Source organism: Perissodus microlepis, chromosome 7 (assembly GCF_051167445.1).
Source record: "Perissodus microlepis isolate ML-2025 ecotype Zambia chromosome 7, ASM5116744v1, whole genome shotgun sequence".
In the NCBI taxonomy this organism is placed as follows: domain Eukaryota; kingdom Metazoa; phylum Chordata; class Actinopteri; order Cichliformes; family Cichlidae; genus Perissodus; species Perissodus microlepis.
This window is the reverse complement of record NC_140467.1, coordinates 24,858,535-24,875,811: the sequence shown is the minus strand read 5'-3', so window position 1 is coordinate 24,875,811 and position 17,277 is coordinate 24,858,535. Positions and strand designations below refer to the sequence as shown.

Below are 17,277 nucleotides of genomic sequence, written 5' to 3'. Positions count from 1 at the left end.
TGACAATAGCATAGTAATTTATTAGGATTGAACATTATATTTCCAGATCAGGAAGAAAGTAGACAAATAAAGCTTTTCTCTCACTTGAAATTTGTACATATTTACAAAATGTGTTGCTCTGCCTCCATCTTTTTTCTTTGGAAATAAAACAGAAACTTTGTACCTCGTGTTTTTATTCCAAAAACATTTCAAGACGATCCCACACACAGCGAGAAAGATGGTGAAACTTTCATTTTTAATGGCTTTAGAAATAGTTTTAGTGCACGGGAACAACACAGAGGCCGTGTCAGTGACTGAGCTTGTTTGTTGAGGGATCAGTGTACACTGATAACACTGTACACTGTACTGCTGTGTGGTGGGTGGGTGGGTGGTGCTGGAGTGTCTGCTCCACTAAAATCCATCAGTGAACATCTGTTTGGTTGTGAGTGTGAAACGTGTCTTTAACCCTATAATGCCAGCTGTTTCATATTCGATAGATGAGTTTTTGAGACTTTCTCCCCGCCGAAAAACAAATAACTTGCTCAACAAATCAACAATAAATAGTAAAAAAAAAACTAAATAAAAACAACCACATATATGCAAAATTATATTTAATTTCTTTAAGAAAGAAAGAGAAAGAAAAATTGTCAGTAGTTTTAATGAACTACATTTGTTTTATAAATGTAATTTTCTAGTAATGATTGGTTCAGGCTTTACAGGGTTAACATGATTTGTGCCACTCAACACAAAAACATGACTAATGTATTAATGGGCTTGTTATGTATCATCCTTAATGGTTTCTTCTCAGTCATTTACCTGCTGCTCATATACTACACCCACACATACTTCCATCCAAGTGCAAAACTATTTTTTAAAACTCTATTTCCGCAGTTTTTGAATTACTGCACTAAAAAGAAATGGATATTAGCAGAAATGCTTCTTTAGCCTCTCATCAAAATCTCATCAGCCTCTATTCAAAGAGACCGTGTAAACAAAGGTCAGACTGCTGCTGGTGTAAAAATACTACACAATTTAGCATGTACTGTTTATATACCTGATCTTACTGCTGACTAGTTCCTCACGTCTCTGTTAAACCACTGTGCTGTCACTGACGAGCATCCAGTGCTGCCATCTCTGTCCTCTGTTATCTGTGAGCAGACACTACAGCAGCGTCACGGAGCACCACGAGCTTGAAAGTGTAATGCAGGAGTGTCAGTCTTTCAGTGTTGGTTTTATTTGTTAACTTTTGTTCTCACCTCTGCTGTTTGCTTAGAGTACTACCTGGTTAGAGCAGAGCTAAAGCACTTTTACTGCATTAACCCCGCCCTCGGAAATATGACACTGAAGGCTACATATAATCATGTACACGCCCTGAGCGAGCCTCCCTGTGTGATGCACTGGGAGAATCCAGTTATCTGGAAACATAACGCTGCAGAAAAACAGAAGCACAAGTGATGAATATTTAATGGACTCTTCTCTTCGGCATGTTTGACTGGCTTCCTCGTTATCTGTTGTTCAAAGAGGAGCAGTTCAGCTAGGACACGCCATTTTTGTCATGACAAGAAGCAGCTGTCAACACAGGGGAATGCACACAAGCAGATTCAAACCAGTGGTGTGTATCACAGAAGTCTTCTTCTTACGTGTTTGTTCCACTTTTCAGCACTTGGGCTGTTTAGTATGAGTCAGGTGCTTTTATTAAAAAGAATAGGAATATTAAGCTTCATGTAGAGTAAACATAACAAGTGAGTGCAGCAGTAAGTAAAGCAATGTCTCGACCTCGACTGTCATTCCCCACACAGGTGGATGGAGCACACGAGCCTGTGGATGTCCAGTGTATGATGGGTGTGTTATGCACACCGGCAGGGCTTTGTGAGGGTGAATAAAGGCAATAGAAATGGGGGTTAGAGTGGAGCCTTGTTCACATGCAGAGGTATGTAGTGTTCTAATATAACAGTTGTCCTTCTTTGATTTCACTCATGGCTGGGTTTGTGAACCATCTGTCTAATAAAATGTCCAGTTTCGTTATTAAAATCTTAAGTTGAATTTAAATCAGCGTATAAGAGTTTGGTGACTGTGATGGGAGAGCCCGGGTCAGTGCATACTTTAAATATGTTGCTGCCAGGTCTGAAATGATAGCTTGGGCAGAAATGAAGGACCAATGAAATGAGCAGGAAGCTTGCTACACTGACATGTAAACAGTGCAGGGTCAGCTTTGTATGATGTACATTTCATCAGTACTTTGTTACAAATCAGATTAACTGCTGCTACACGTATACCTGCTGCCAGTGATGTGCCAGACACATGGAAGGCACTTCAGCTCAAGATCAAATAAACACAGATTTTTTAATTTAAGGGGTCTGTTTCATTCACAATGAATGATGGTTTAACCTGCTGTGTGTGTGTGTGTGTGTGTGTGTTCTACAAGTAAGGAGTGCACAACAAGCAAAAAAAGTTAGCTTCAGCAACACTTAAAAGAACTCTTGCTTGTGATTGGTCAAGTTAAGCTTTTCCAGGCTCAGGTGCTGTCGATGTTCGGACCTGCTGCTGGACAAACTCTTCTGAATCCATCCAGTTTGGCATTATTGGAGCGTGGGCAGGATAGTCTCCAGAGCAGTCTGTTACCTTGGGAAAGACTTCAGCTAAGTCAGTGTGTTACCCTGCCTGACCTTTGACCTTTGATGGTACAGTCTGTGTGACGGGAAGCCTGGGGCAATGTCTGGGGCCAAGCAGACAGAGACAGACACACACTGTCAGCTGTGCGACTGGGTGTTAGGAGTTCACGCCTCAGATGAAGAAGTCACTGTCATTTGGAGAATCCAACATCACTGCACCTTTGTTTTCTAAAGACAAACACAAGAGTTATGTAGCAGGATACCAGTACACAGAACACCGCTCCACCCATGACCGTCTTCACTTTGAGTCGGTCTGACTGTACCTGTCTGCGCGTCCTTCCCTCCTTTTCCTTTCTTCTTTTTCTCCTTCTTCTCTTTGGATTTGGTCAGTTGAAGTAGTCTGGAGGGGAGCTGGGACTCCTTCTCTGCTCCCTGAGCCTTAGAGGAGAAGGGGTTGAAGTTTTTGCTCATCCTCTTGGATCCAATGCGGAGGAAAGGTTCTTTGGTTGGGGCGGAGGATGAGAGCTCCACCTGATGTTCACCCACAATATTAGTCATTCAAGGGCTCATGCAGCAGGTTCCTAAACTCTAACACAAATGTGGTTTTAAAGCAGGACCTTGTTCTTACCTCTTTGGCTTGTTCTGCTATTTCTTTTAAATCCAGATCCAGGGACCCGGTGCTGTGGAACCTTAAGGAGTCGTCTGAGTTTGTGGAGGGAGTGCGCTGGTACCTCTGAAGCTCCTCCGACTGGAAAAATGATTAGATCATGCATGAAGATGCGAGTGAGACGGTGAAGGATATCTATCGGTTCATTTCCACCAACTGGTTTGTTTTTTTAAAGCTTCTGTCATGGCTCTGAGAGTCATTATGCCAAATTTCCACTCTCCACCTCCAAAACTTGGCATGGCAACAGGAAGCAGACATGGAAAAACAGAATTCACTACATCCAGTGCATAAAATACTACAGAGTGCATGACATGTAGTTTATTGATTCATTTGTGATGATTAGGTGAACGTGCACAGAGACTACAGCTACACAGCAGCCTGCCTGTGACGACACTCGAGTGCTCGAGTGCATCAGACTAGCAGCGCCTTCATCATACATGACCTCTGACCTGCTCTCTATTTGCGTCCACCTTCTGATTGTCTCTCCTCAGAGCCTCCTCGTCTCTCTCCAGCCTCCTCTGCGCCTCCCTCAGCCACTCCACGTCTCTCTGGTACTCTTCTTTGCTCCTCTGTAACATCTGCATCTCTTCTGTCAGCTCCCGACATTTCTGCCTCGTCTGCTCCTCTTCCTCCCCCAGCCTCTCCTCCCGATCTGCCAGAGCTCTCTCTTTCAGCTCCCACTCTCTCTCTCGTTTCCTCTTTTCTTCCTGATGTGCAGCCTGCTGTTTCTAAAACAAACCACAAGTGTGATGTCACAAGAACTGGGCTCAGGAAGCTGGATGAAAACATGAATCCTGTCAAACAATGGAACGATGAGCTCACTGCAGCCATGACTCAACATGTGAAAGCAGCATTAGTGAGAGCTAACCTGCAGGCTGGCCACCTCCTGCCGCTGCCTCTCCAAACTCCTGTGCTTCTCCTGCTCAATGAGGGAGGAGGGGCGCGAGCTAGTTGAGGATGAGAGCGAGGAGCAGGAGGAGGAGGAAGAGATGGACTGTCTGGAGGAGGTGGTGCTGAGTTGGCTGTTCAGGGCTTGCCTCTGGTCCTCAATAAATGAGTCCTGCTGGATGACCACAGCCTGCAGGCAGGGACAGACGGTCAATGTAAAGTGAAAACTTAGCCTGAACGTGACCTCTGCTGTAAACGTGTATGTGTACCTGCAGGGAAATGAGCAGCTCATGGAGACGTGTCACACTGCGCTGGAGCTGCTGGAGAGACACACCATCACACGAGAGTCAGTAAAAACAGCTCAAACTGCTGTTTATACAAATAAGACCTCCAGTATATCACATGACTGGGTTCATCTTTATTTTCCTCCTGACATGTAGAAAGAGCTAGGGATGGTCACAGTTGTCAAGAAAAAAAATAACAATTTATGCAACAACTTCTGTCCTTCTGCTGGTGTCTAAGAAGATAAAATGTGTAAACACCACCAGCAGGTGGCAGCACTGGACCTACAATTGCTTGCAGCATACCATTAAACAACAGGAAGAGAAGAAGTGGCTTTGCAGAAAGCTGCAGCAGTCAGTGAAGACAAGCTTAGACTGGAAACTTCTCAGTGACGGCAGCTCATCACAGAAAGGAAGCAGAAACTGTATTCTTATGAAACAGCCACGTCCATATTTTCAGCATCACTTTCAAAGCAGTTTTGAAGCTTTTCTTGTAAAAGATATTTTTTGTCCTGTCCTTATCGGAAGTCCTGTGTGATGTACCTAAAGTGATGGAGTAGTACTAGTGTGTCTGTTTGTGTTTGAATGAGGAGCCCACTTACTTCATTGTTTCTCTTTAGCAGGGTCTGCAGGCTGGCAGTGGCTCCCTGAGGCACACACACACAGTTCATGTTAGCACATTACAAAGTGCTGGTCAGGTAACATCAGGATGTGGACTGCAGCGAGCAGAAGTCAGAGGATCGTAAAGTTCTGAACCTCTGATGGCTCACAGGGGAAAAGTAAAGTACTGTGCAAAAACATTTATCGCACATATTTCCATTTTTTAAAAATGACTGTGACGTCAGAGAAGCAGCCTTCGATGTCTGCTCTGACTGACACTATCAACTACACTATCGACTCAACTTCATAACACTAATACCTGCGCTGATCTTGTTCTTTATTACATATGGATTTCCTACGCTGTTTATAGCAGCCATGCCTCTTCCCATTTGATCAGTTAGGCACATTTCGTTTTCATCACAGTAAAACCTGCAGGAACGTATTAAAGAAATGATTCGTCTTAAATGAGATGAACAACCGTATGTGAAACACACACATCCCTACCTTCTTCAGCACGCTGTCGGACTCAGTCCTGCGGAGGTCCACTGACTCCTCTCCCTCTTCCTTTTCTCCATCTGACAGTAAGAGGAGGTGAAGGCTTTTAAAGGCTGGTCATGATAAAGACAGCTGCTGTGATGACGGCAGAGTCGGTCTCACAGGAGAGTGAACACCTGCCCTGACATCTTTGATGACCTGCTCGTGTCTTACTCTTGCTGCTGTTCATCTGATGACTGTCGAAGCCTCCAAACGTCTCCGCTCGTCTGGGCAGGCAGACTGGTCCCACGGCGCCCCCCGTCAGGCCGCCTGGACCGCAGGCCGCTGCACCAAAACCTCCGCTGACCAAAGCATGCAGGGCCTCCACTGACAGAGAGGAACAGGTTTGAACATGTCATCTCTGAGATGCACATGACGAGAAGTAACCTCAGAGGCCTGCTCACCTTCTCTCACAGCATCATTTATAACCGGCTCTCCTTTGGTGACGTTATCAGGTGTGGCTCTGAACAACATCCGCTCCATGACCGATGTGTTAGCATCCTCTGGAGACAGACTGCAGTTACCCAGCTCTCTAAAGATGTGTATCTTCTCCTCCAATAAACTGATAATCTGCTCATCCTTCTTCTGCAGAAGCTCTGGAATCAGGGACAAATGCAAACACACTCAACATGACACGGGACTCCCCGCCCACTACAGCACGTTAACTGGAACATCGGCTGCTCACCGCGGATCTCCTTTGCTCTGTTCTCCTGGTGTCTCCGGTCTTCTTCCGTCTCACTTGGGAGTCCCTCATCCTTATCTTTCTCCCTGTCAGAACACAAATGAAGGCCTGGCGTGATGTTCGAATACTCTCCAGCTTCTGCTTTCAGCTCAGATAAATGTACCACACTGCTCACAACGCTCAAACCTGCACTGCTGGACAGAGCAGCTCTAACTCATTTTAAAGGCCCTACAAGCTCTGCACAGAGGTCTGCCATACTGAAGATTTTATTTCTACTTCTTTTATAGGTTTTAATTTGTGGTTTCAGTTATTATTGTCAGTCATTTCATCTTAAACTGCTTTTAATTTGGCGATCTCACTTTAATTTAATCATTATTCTAATTAATCTTTTTTTGTTCCTGCTTCACAAACAGTTTTGACGTGTATTAGATTTCTTTACTGGTCAAATGTTGTTGTTTTTTCCTAAATGACCTTTTTCGCATTACTTAGCTGTGCTTGTGCTTAGCTTTGTCTAATGCACCATGCTACATCATGTACAGAGTTTGATGGCAGTGTTATCCACGGGACCTCACACTGTGCAGCACTACTTCTTCCAGCAGGGAAGAAATAAAGTTTTGCTTTTTTGAATAGATAATCCACAAAGTGAGCTCCACACTTTGGAAATGGAGCATCTGTAAACGGACTGCCATACTTGTAGTCTTACTCACCCCTACAAGCCACATCAAAGCATGCATCCATACAGCACTTTACTTTGTGTTTAACCACCTCACACCCACGGCCTCTTAAAATCACCAGTGCAGCTGAGGCGCATGCTCAGACTGTGGGAGGAAGTCACGTAGGCACAGGGGGAACATGCAGACAAATAGGCTTCAGCCGGGGTTCAAATGAAAACTTTATTGCTGAGAGGAGACCGTGCTAACCGCTGCTGTGTGCTGAGCACCCTCTACACTTATGTAAAACATATTATTTCCTTTGACCCTTCATGTTAGGAACAAACTTCTGCAGAAAGGACTTGAAGTGCATCTGCCAGTGATCTTTGTGTGTGTGTGTGTGTGTGTGTGTATTCTCACATGCACTGCATAGCGTCCTGTATAATGGCCATCCATGTGTTGCGCTCCTCCTTGCTGCTGGCCAACACCTCCACCATTTCTGGCTTTTCTGTGCCAGCTGTGATCAGAAACAGACCTGCAGGAGACACGAGGCAATCCTTGATGAAACCATTGTGTTTCGTGCTGACTAAAAGCCAGACTGAATCACACAGTGACTGAAATCCCAAAAAGATGTGAGAGAAGGAAGGAGACTGACCTCGCTCCTCATTTGCCACTTCTCTAACAATGAGTTTGTGTAAGGAGATGACCGTGGAGCGCTGGTCCTGGGAACAAAGGCTCCAAATCAAACCGAATCCTTGGGTACGATCGTATGTATGTGCCGAGTGCCAAACTTACCAATGAGGCAAATACATATTTCTGGTCTTTTTCCTGAAGAAAGACCAGCACATCTGTCAGGAGCATGGCGTGGACTTCTGCAACACACAGAAAAAAAGATTACAGCGAGCTCCAGTCTGAATAAATTCATGTCAGGTTTGGTCCAAAGATGCAAATGTGATGAACCTTTGAGTCTTCCTGCAGAGTTTTTCAGCTGCAGCGCTCCATCGTGCAGCAGCTTCCTCCCTCTGATCAGGTCCTCTTTAGCGAACATCTGACCACTCTTCATCCTCATGATGGACTTACTGTCAGTGCGACTGCAGTGAGACATTAAAGGTTTACACTCAGGCACATTTAAGAGCACTGCTGTTTCTGCAAGCTAAGCTTACAGAAAAAATCTAAAACTACATGCAGAGAGTAAAACACAGGCTGAACATCAGCACTGCTCTGAGCAGTCAGCAAGACTAGAAAAGTGGTATATATGTGGAAGCCCAGGTATCAGCCAGCCTTTAAGCTTATTCATCATTCACCGTTCATCAGTTGACATTGTGTAACGTATACTTCAGATGTTGGTTTGGGAGCGTTTGTGGAGTGCTCTGAGCTAAGAGTGGGCAGGGAGGGGACTGTTTGGAGGAATGAACTGCTCTGATGACCTACGTGATCAGCTGATCCAGGAGTATGCAAACTCCATCACTGACACTACTGAGTACCTGTACACCTCCTTCAGGCGCTGTTTCTTCTCCTGCTGGTTGACTTTATTATCCACAGCCGTAATCAGCTCCTTCACAAGGCGCAGTGCGTCAGAAACCAAGCCGTGCTCCTTATCCGACTCTGTTCAGAGATTCATAAAGAGTTTAGGATGAATTATGTTCTGAGGAAAGATGTTGGACACAGTGTCACTGCACAGTTTTTAAGTGACGTTTGAAGAACAATGAAAGATGCGCTTGACTCCGTGGATGCTGCCACGGGTCTTCATTCTTACCTTTGGTGTGCTGAAGGATCCTCTGGATCAGAACAGGATATTTGGTGATCCTCTGAGTCACCAACAAAATGCACTCTGGGATGCTGAGCCGCCGCACAACACTGCTGCTCATTGTTCTCTGCACACAAAGATACTGAGGTCATGCATAGATCCCAGACAGTGCAGGTGAGGTCCTCTGATGTGCTGCGTGTACAGAGAGCAGCTCTGACCTTGACGAAAGCCTGGAAGCGTTTATCTTTGGCGTGCAGTTCTTTGTACAGACTGACGGCTTCGTTGTGGCGACTGCAAAACTTCCCATAAACTTTCGTCATGCGGACAGAGCTGCAGCCTGAAAACTGAATTTAAGAAGTCACAAAAAAGAAAGTAAACACATTTAAGGTGGAAGCAAATTCAGCGCTTTCCATAACATGCTGTGAATATTGTAGTTCTTCCATTAACTCAAAAGAACTACAACTTAATGAAAAGACTGCCATGATCTTTACTGCAACCACTGACACTACCAAACGACACCCCTGATTTCCAAACAGATATCTTAGAGTTGAACTTAACTAAAAGACAACAGCACACACTCCACACACGACGAGTGTAAGGGCCACCAGAAATGGATTTATTTCAACTTTATTTACCACTGACACGCACGCATACACCCTCCTCTTCTCCTCGTCTCACCTGTTTAACTAAGATGTCTCCGATGCTGCAGATGAGGAAGTTGTTGCTTTTCTGTCTCTCAGTTGATGCATTTCTTTTTCTCTCCAGGAGCAATGAGAGGAATTCTGTGTGTAACTCCAAGAGATCGTCCAAAACAGGGAAAATCTAGGGAAATGTTGGACAGACAGGTCGTTATACTGTGTGTACCCAAGCGTGTCCACGGGTGAAATTGCTCTTTGATCACCTTGTTCAGAGTTTGAAGATCAAGCTGCAGCTCCTTCTGAAGGCCTTTGTGATACACTTCCGACATAATCTTCAGAGTCCTCACATGGTGAACCTCCGTCTGGTACAGCTCTGTGCAGAGAAAACACTCTTATCTCCATGTTTGGCCTCGACAGCAGTCTGTCACTCCCCACTGAGTCGCAGCACAGTTTACCATAAATGACATCTTGTCTCTTCACTTCATCTTTCTTCAGGGACTTCAAGAACTTCTTATCCACCATGCCGCTCCAAGAATCAGCTTCCAGATCTTTAATGTCATTTTCAAACTCCATCAGCTGGGTGTCAGTGATCTCAGTACCTACACACACACACACACACACACACACACACAGCAGCTCAAACCATCATTCTTTGAATCTAAACTGTGTGTGTGTATGTGTGTGTGTGTTGTGTTCTACCTTCATCAGTGAGAGACTCAGTTGAAGCGTTGACTTTGCTCCCCTGATGGAGAGAGTCGGTGGACTGGGACAGCACTTTGAGGCGCTTGAGTGCAGCATCGTCTAACCTGAAGGAACAAAACTATGAAGATGAGCAGGATTTTAATGGCTTTGCTTTCTACATACATCACATAGTCGCAAGAACAATATGACGCCTTTGGAGCTGCCACTTGTTCTAGTGACAAGAATAGAAAAACCCGTCTTCACGTCTTTGAAGAGCACATCGAGTGACGGCATGTGTGCTGGTGTGCACACGTGACGTTTAGAGCTAACTGGGAATTTTCAGAAACAAAGTTAATTAGTCGTAACGTCTTACGATGGTATGTTGCTACTGGAGATGCTCTTAGCCAGGTTGCTGTGAGGGCTGAAGGTTCTGCGGTTTCTTCTTGGAGACAGCATAGGAAGGTGGTCGTCGGGCATTGTTACTGTTGACCAACGTGACGATGAGGACCTTGACGACAGCGATGATATAGAAGATGTAGCTAGATAAAAATATATCAAAACAGAAAATGAATTTGATTATTTGCTCATTAAAAAGCAGCAATCTAGTTCTTTTGTAGTCACTCTTCTTCATACTATGAGCCAGAAGGTGTCTATCAGTGGAACTCTCAATATGCTGCTGGGACATCAGAAGCTCTGTCTCCTAATCAAAAGCAGCTCCCTCTCTCTGCGTGTGCTCCGTCTGCTCAGGTCTGAGTTGCAAGCATGCTTCATCGAACTAAAGCTCCTTCAGAAATGCTGCATTGCTACCTCCCAGTGTCCTTATTTGACTTGCTCTTTTATAAACTGAGTAAAAAGTCAAACATGCTGCACTCAGATACAATCATAAGCTTGTTCTGTGTCTGTCACACTTTTTTCTATCCTGACAGAGGAACAGCACTGATTGAAGACAGGAATTTGTCTTCAAGTACATGTGTACATTAACGTTGTGTTGCACTTTGCAGTGCGGACAGTGTGCGTTTGTGCGCCACCTACAGAACGTGGAAACCTCTCTTCTTTTGCTAATGGGCTTCTGCTGATCATGGGAGTGGTGGAATAGATTCAAACTCAGCAGCTTTCTTAGTAACACAGCTTTGAAGTTATTTTAAAGCACCTATATCTAAATGAATGATTTGAGACCCACAGCTTTATTTTAATGGTCACTAGAACATATACAGATAAAATTACCAGTCAAATCTGAGGGAAACTGGGAATTTTTAGACGGATTGATATAAAGGATTTTTTGAAAGTGTCTTTAGCTTTAGTTGATTCGCTCTCCTCTGTCTCCTCTGTAAAGTTCTCCATGTGTTCTTACTTTTACTCCTCGTGTTAACAGACAACCCAGGAACGCCTTCTGGCACCGCTGCTTGCTGATAGAGACAAACATGACAGATTAAACTTAAAGAAGACTTAAATAAATACATTTATGATGGATTTATACCTCACCTCTAAATTTGAACATGTGATTTAGCTGCTCATCTACAGTTATTCCTGATGGTAACACATTCATCATGAGTCTGTGTACCATACCTACCTTTATTCTGTTCTTTGCACAGACAGACGGGCTCTCCGTGGATCTGTCACTGACGAGGACCCCACAGTCTGCAGGCAGCACAGAAACAGCTATGTTAGTGTATTCACCCCCAAACACACACACACAGGGTGCCACATTCATCTCACATACTTTAATAGTCTTACTGACCTCACAGCACTTTAGAGGGCAGGTCACATACATTTATGCAATGCTTTATTCTTACAGCTGCCATAATGTCAGGAGCTACAGTGGCTCATCTCTGCAGCAGCGTTTCTGACACACGTGCTATATTTCACTTCATAGCTGGATGTACTGTGGTGGGTTCACTAAGGAGGAGCCTCATCATCAGCATCACTCTGTTAGGCAGTCTGAGTGCAGCTGAAGCCTCTAAGCACCGTGCTTCCCTTCATTGGTCCTCGGAAATTCTCCTTAACACTCTTCCTTGACCTCATGACCTTCTCCATCGAGGTCACCGTGAAGTGGAAGTTTTGGACTATTCAGCTATAGCCTTGATATTTCCATCTCTTTAACACTACAACATCCTTTGACACTCTTCTCTTCTGCGTGCACAGGCAAAGAATCCAGAAGGCAGTGACTGCTGCCATGGCTTCAGTCCGGCTCACAGGAAGAAGAAATACCAGCGCTGGTCAGTGCTACCCCTCAGCCTCCAGGCAGATACACCTATGGTATCAATGTCAAACTCATACCTCGCCTCGTTTTGAAGTCATCACATTCACACACTTGTGCATCCATGCCGTCCGCACACTTACAACAGTACTCCATCAGCCTTTTATGGCTGATGATTGAAAAACTAAACCCATAAAGAAACAATCATAAAATCATTCGCCAGAGAAACTGGCAGGTTCTGTCCCCAGGTTTGGCTGCCTCCTCCGGACTGTCCCACTCAGCTTTAACCTTCTCTTTTGCTCAGTTTTCCAGCTTCTTTGTACCTGCAACACCTTACATCATCTAACCCTGAGTATTTTCCTTCAGTTTGAGGCTTCAAGTCTGCAACTCCACAAATACATCAGTGTCCAGTCAGCTCTGTCTGTAAAGGCTGGGGTACTAAAGAGGTCTGCTGGTTCTGTTCCTGTTATTAAAGGCCAAACAAGTACAGAGTGGATCCTACCAACACTGGTAGGATCACAGCAAGCCCAGCAGCTGTGTGGACTGTGGGTGAAAAACCATAAAGGCAGAGGAGGACCAAGCACAAGCCACACAGAACCCTGTTGCTGTCTGATGACTGCCCAGACTATTAACCACTACTAATCACGACTAACCACTTCTATGTAAACAACTACAGCATTATTACACAGAGCAGTATGATGGTGTTATCAAAGGTGTGAAAACGCATGGAGATAACGAAGTACGGAGAAGAGGAAGTGGTGATCCCAGACTGGAGGTGAAATAAAAAGCAGGAAGGAAAGAGCAGGAATGCAGCAGGAGAGTAAGAGAGCTGGCACGTGTCAGAAAGACAGCGCTACGAGGGTCTTACTGTTGCAGGAGAACGTTTCCTTATTGCACAGGAGTCTGCCGCTGTGCTGACACAGCGTGGAGCCAGGGGGGCACAGGGGGGCCTTTTCTCGTGCTTTGCTCTCTTGCTTACCCTCCCCCCTCCTCTCCTTGTCCTGAAAACAGCAAAGACACCGACACACTTTAAAACCTGACATTTCTCATTCCTTTGAATTTGAAATGCACTGTTCATTTCTGCATGCCACCACACACACACACACACACACACACACACACACACACACACACACACACACACACACACACACAGAGTTCCTCTTTTGTTGTCTGTCTGGTTGTTTTGCAGAGTTCTGTCCGTCTTGATGAAGCCACTATTTTACCATAACGTATATGATGGCATTAGATAAAAATAAATCTTTTTCTGAGATGTATGATGTCACACTTCGTTCCTGTTTTTGGCTTTAGATTTCCTTTGACAGCTTCAGCAGGGTTTTGTATTGTTACGTCTCAGTTTTAGTGCAGTTATTCATTTATTTGAATATTTGGTTTCACTTCAACTTTATTTAAATTCAGTTCCCTCTTTGGTTTTTTGGGTAGGGGGTCTGCTGGGTACGAGAAATGCACCAGTTCACATTAAACTCGTCTGAACTCAGACTAATTACCTCTAACAAATGCCAACAAATGCCACTGTGTCCACACTGATATTTGGCATATAACCTGTATCATTCTGTGATAAAAGGCAAACACAGCACATCAAAAACATTTTACTATTCGATTTTTTCATGGAATAATAAAAATATCTCAGTTTAAACACTTGATATGGTTTCTGTCTTCTATTGTGAATAAAACATGACTTTAAGAGATTTGTAAGATTTGTAAGTCATTGCACTGCGTTTTTATTTCCATTTTACACAACATCCCACGCACGGCTTTGATGTGCAGACCTGTAACTGCACAGCTCTGCAGTGAACCACAAACTATCGTCACACTGACTTCACCGCAGTAGCCCACAGGTAGCTGCAGTGGGGGTCAGCCTGACTGTGCTTGTATGACCCAGCCAGGCTTACAAGCCACAGATCATCTGATCATCAGATCATATAGTCATCATATAGTCCGGGTGTCCAAAGCACTATATTAGTATCTGGTGTATTTTTGCTAACCATGAGAAAAAATCCAGTCCACTCACAAACAGAACATCAAATATTGCAGGTATATTTGGGTCAGTTTGTATGCATCCCTAGTCACAGAGTACACAACTTACACACACATGGCTGTGTGCAGTCCAGCATGCAGAGTGACAGTGAAGACTCTGTACAGGTGGAATCATGGCGGAAAAGTTCACTTAAAGAAGAAAGAGAGCCACAATGGAGCTCTTTGTGACTAAAAAAAAGAAAACTATCAAAAAGCCTGCATGAAGAACAGACAGCTGGTTTCACTTCATTACAAACTAGTTGTCTTTTATGACATCTGTGTTCTCTGCAGCAACCCACAGAATTTTGACACTTCCCCCTTTGACAGATACAACATGCAGACCGTCTGCAGCGCTATGCTGAACTGCCCGCAAACAAACAGTCTGACAGCTACAACTGCGAGCAGTTACAATGGACTGCTGCTTTTATAACTCTGTTCTACTTTATATATCACCCATTCACTTTTTCCACCGATTAATCACATTTGGACCAGAGAACAACATGGGGTCAGTATCCTGCCCAAGGACACTTCATCCTGCAGACTGGAGGAGCCAGGGCTCGAACCACCAACCGCGCGATTAGCAGATAACCTGCTTAACATCCTGAGCTACAGCCACCAAAGTTTGGCATGCTGTGTTTTAAATGCTTCATCACCCAAAAACACAGTGAACGCAGTCAAATGTTCACCTGTGCTGAGTACTTCATGCACCTGACAAAGTATGGAAAAAAATCATCATTTCAATACATTTGCAAAAATAAAGAATATAACTGAAATACCCTGGTCTTTATCAGCCAGGGCACACACATGGACACATCAGCGTTACGCTCTACAGTCATCTCCAAACATACGTCAGAGTGTTAGAAAAGAAGAAGTGGCTGCATCACATCCTGTGTGTAAACATTTCTCACCTTGACTTTCTTGCTCATCTTGTTGCGGAGGTAGCTGAATCTCCGACCAATTTTAGGCCCTCCTTTCCCCTCAGTTTCGCTCTGCAGGGGACCTGGCTCATCCTCTGAAATACTGAACAACACAAAGGGAACTTTCAAAGGCACTATGCTTATTTCTATTTATATCAGCAAATGTTTTCCTGTTCTCTCAAATAAATGAAACCCATTAACATTACAATCATGGGCCTGAAGAAACAGAATAACAAACTCAAATGAAAAACCCAACAGGATCAGCGTGCCATGCACTCAGTTACATGCAGCCTGTGCTGCATCTCTTCAGTATGATGTGCTTTAAAAGTGAAGCAGAGAAAAAAAGATTTATTAGCTTCTCTTCCTACCTGGATGCCAGTGACCCAGAGTGACTGCAGAATGAGTTCACACCTGCATGAGGCAAAGACGACAATCATCATTTGATCAGGACAACACAGCTGTAGTCTGAACTGCACAGCAATGTCTTCAAAGCCACAGTTACAAAGCAAAGCCTGCTTTTAGTAATTGGTTGACACGACAACAAAAGTGATGACTGATGAACTCCATTGCACTTCTAACCCTAATAAAATGACTAAACACAAAGTTAACCAAAGACATTGGCAGATGTGCTGAGTCAGTACTAGTGCCGTGCTCTGTATCACTGGCAAGACTACCGTAAGAAAAATAAACGTGCACAGCTACATACTGTTTTTCAGATGTCAGCAGTTCCTTGATAGCCTGCCTCACCTTTTCTGTGGGCGGCTTCGTGTTTACAGACTGCATCCTATGTGCTCTGTGTAAGTGTCTCACCTGCAGCAGCCTTCAGCACGGCTGCTCAAACAATCAATCATTCCCTTCATACTTTGTCATGGGTAATATTACGACAATAACACTGTTTTAGTAAAAGAACCACCTGAAAGTAATGTTAATGCACTAGCTGGTCAGAGGTTTAGGTCACATTGAACACGGCACACTGAAAGGGAGACACTCGTCACACTTACACAGACTAGTTTATTAGTTTAGGCTTCTGAAGACAAACACGTGGGGTCCAGCAATGGGTTGACACATTTGAACTGCTTTGATGGTCAGTGTTACAGGACACCAGACTGACAGAGGGAACACTACAGGGACATTCTTCATACTTACTCCCTCCCTCCTCCTCCTCATCACTGGAGGAAGAGCCAATGGAAAAGAAGCGTCTAGTTTTTGGGAGGAGCGGAGAGATACTGACAGAGAAGCTGATTCGTCGCTTTGATGGAGGAAACCCACTCGCTAAAAGGTATTCATGGGTGCAGCAGGATGAAAGAATCTTAGTGGAGAACGTCGAGAATCTTTACTTCTCAGAACAAACGAGAGGCAGAGACAGAGGACTGAGAGACTCACCCTGTACGTCCCGCTGAGTGACGGTGACCATGGAGATGGATTTGATGAGAGTTGGATGATGAAACATGGCAGGACAGCTGACAATCAATGATGTCTAACAACACACAAGAAATGAAAATGACAAGTATATAAATCCGTCCTCTCATCGAATAACAAAGCAAAAAAAAGTAAGAGGACACACCTGGCTATCAATGCTGCTGCTGTCTCCTTCCTGCTCCTCCTCGGTTAGGGAGGCCAGAGACCCCCTGTCCAGGCTCTCCACCTGTGAACTCCTGCCTGCAGCCACCACCTCCTGATCACTGATGCTGGCACACTGTGTCTGGTCCTGCACCACTTCTGTGCCCACTTCTAGACTTTCTAGACTGTGGCTGGATGAAAGGAGAAATGAAGTAGGACCATGTTTCCTGACTCAGGTGGCACACTGTTTTCTGCTGGTGATGTCAGTGCACAGCTCCTCCACTTATCACTCAATACTGTAGTATAAAACCAGTGCTCTGCTCTGTGTCTGTCTCCTCATAGTAAGTGTGCTATGCTGAGTAGTTATTATTTTACAACTTTTATACTTTTATAGCCTTTCGGGACTTTCTGCCAACTTTCTTTTAATTTAGCTTTTTGACCGAGACACAGGCCCAACCATGTCCAGGTTCTATCCATCCATCCATGCATGCATGCACAACCCTGATTTATACATCAGTGTCGTTGGTGACCAGCTGTCATAGGGCGAGAGGTGGGGTAAACCATGGATGGGTTTGACTGTTTTTACATCCCGGACGAACCCCCAAAT

General features: G+C 44.5%; 1 protein-coding gene across 9 annotated transcripts in view; it reads right to left on the bottom strand.

Moving 5' to 3' along the window:
* Nucleotides 1-17,277, bottom strand: part of LOC146383147 (uncharacterized) — a 61,233-nt gene continuing 43,956 nt past the window's right edge. For 7 of the 9 annotated variants that reach the window (XM_084934330.1, XM_084934332.1, XM_084934328.1 and 4 more), the window contains 31 exons: nucleotides 16,675-16,861; nucleotides 16,494-16,587; nucleotides 16,257-16,382; nucleotides 15,479-15,521; nucleotides 15,102-15,213; nucleotides 13,025-13,157; nucleotides 11,530-11,597; nucleotides 11,311-11,365; nucleotides 10,333-10,498; nucleotides 9,978-10,084; nucleotides 9,734-9,877; nucleotides 9,542-9,651; nucleotides 9,319-9,462; nucleotides 8,859-8,984; nucleotides 8,650-8,767; nucleotides 8,378-8,498; nucleotides 7,854-7,984; nucleotides 7,689-7,765; nucleotides 7,549-7,615; nucleotides 7,314-7,428; nucleotides 6,247-6,329; nucleotides 5,966-6,157; nucleotides 5,736-5,888; nucleotides 5,532-5,602; nucleotides 5,030-5,074; nucleotides 4,416-4,466; nucleotides 4,127-4,336; nucleotides 3,708-3,986; nucleotides 3,220-3,339; nucleotides 2,915-3,122; nucleotides 1-2,819 (listed from right to left, as the gene is read on the bottom strand). In XM_084934330.1, coding sequence (XP_084790456.1) covers nucleotides 2,764-2,819; nucleotides 2,915-3,122; nucleotides 3,220-3,339; nucleotides 3,708-3,986; nucleotides 4,127-4,336; nucleotides 4,416-4,466; nucleotides 5,030-5,074; nucleotides 5,532-5,602; nucleotides 5,736-5,888; nucleotides 5,966-6,157; nucleotides 6,247-6,329; nucleotides 7,314-7,428; nucleotides 7,549-7,615; nucleotides 7,689-7,765; nucleotides 7,854-7,984; nucleotides 8,378-8,498; nucleotides 8,650-8,767; nucleotides 8,859-8,984; nucleotides 9,319-9,462; nucleotides 9,542-9,651; nucleotides 9,734-9,877; nucleotides 9,978-10,084; nucleotides 10,333-10,498; nucleotides 11,311-11,365; nucleotides 11,530-11,597; nucleotides 13,025-13,157; nucleotides 15,102-15,213; nucleotides 15,479-15,521; nucleotides 16,257-16,382; nucleotides 16,494-16,587; nucleotides 16,675-16,861 — 3,712 coding nt within the window. In that variant the 3' untranslated portion in view covers nucleotides 1-2,763. The remainder of the gene's footprint in view (nucleotides 2,820-2,914; nucleotides 3,123-3,219; nucleotides 3,340-3,707; nucleotides 3,987-4,126; nucleotides 4,337-4,415; nucleotides 4,467-5,029; nucleotides 5,075-5,531; nucleotides 5,603-5,735; nucleotides 5,889-5,965; nucleotides 6,158-6,246; nucleotides 6,330-7,313; nucleotides 7,429-7,548; nucleotides 7,616-7,688; nucleotides 7,766-7,853; nucleotides 7,985-8,377; nucleotides 8,499-8,649; nucleotides 8,768-8,858; nucleotides 8,985-9,318; nucleotides 9,463-9,541; nucleotides 9,652-9,733; nucleotides 9,878-9,977; nucleotides 10,085-10,332; nucleotides 10,499-11,310; nucleotides 11,366-11,529; nucleotides 11,598-13,024; nucleotides 13,158-15,101; nucleotides 15,214-15,478; nucleotides 15,522-16,256; nucleotides 16,383-16,493; nucleotides 16,588-16,674; nucleotides 16,862-17,277) is intronic. The other 2 variants (XM_084934329.1, XM_084934333.1) reach the window with 2 other exon arrangements.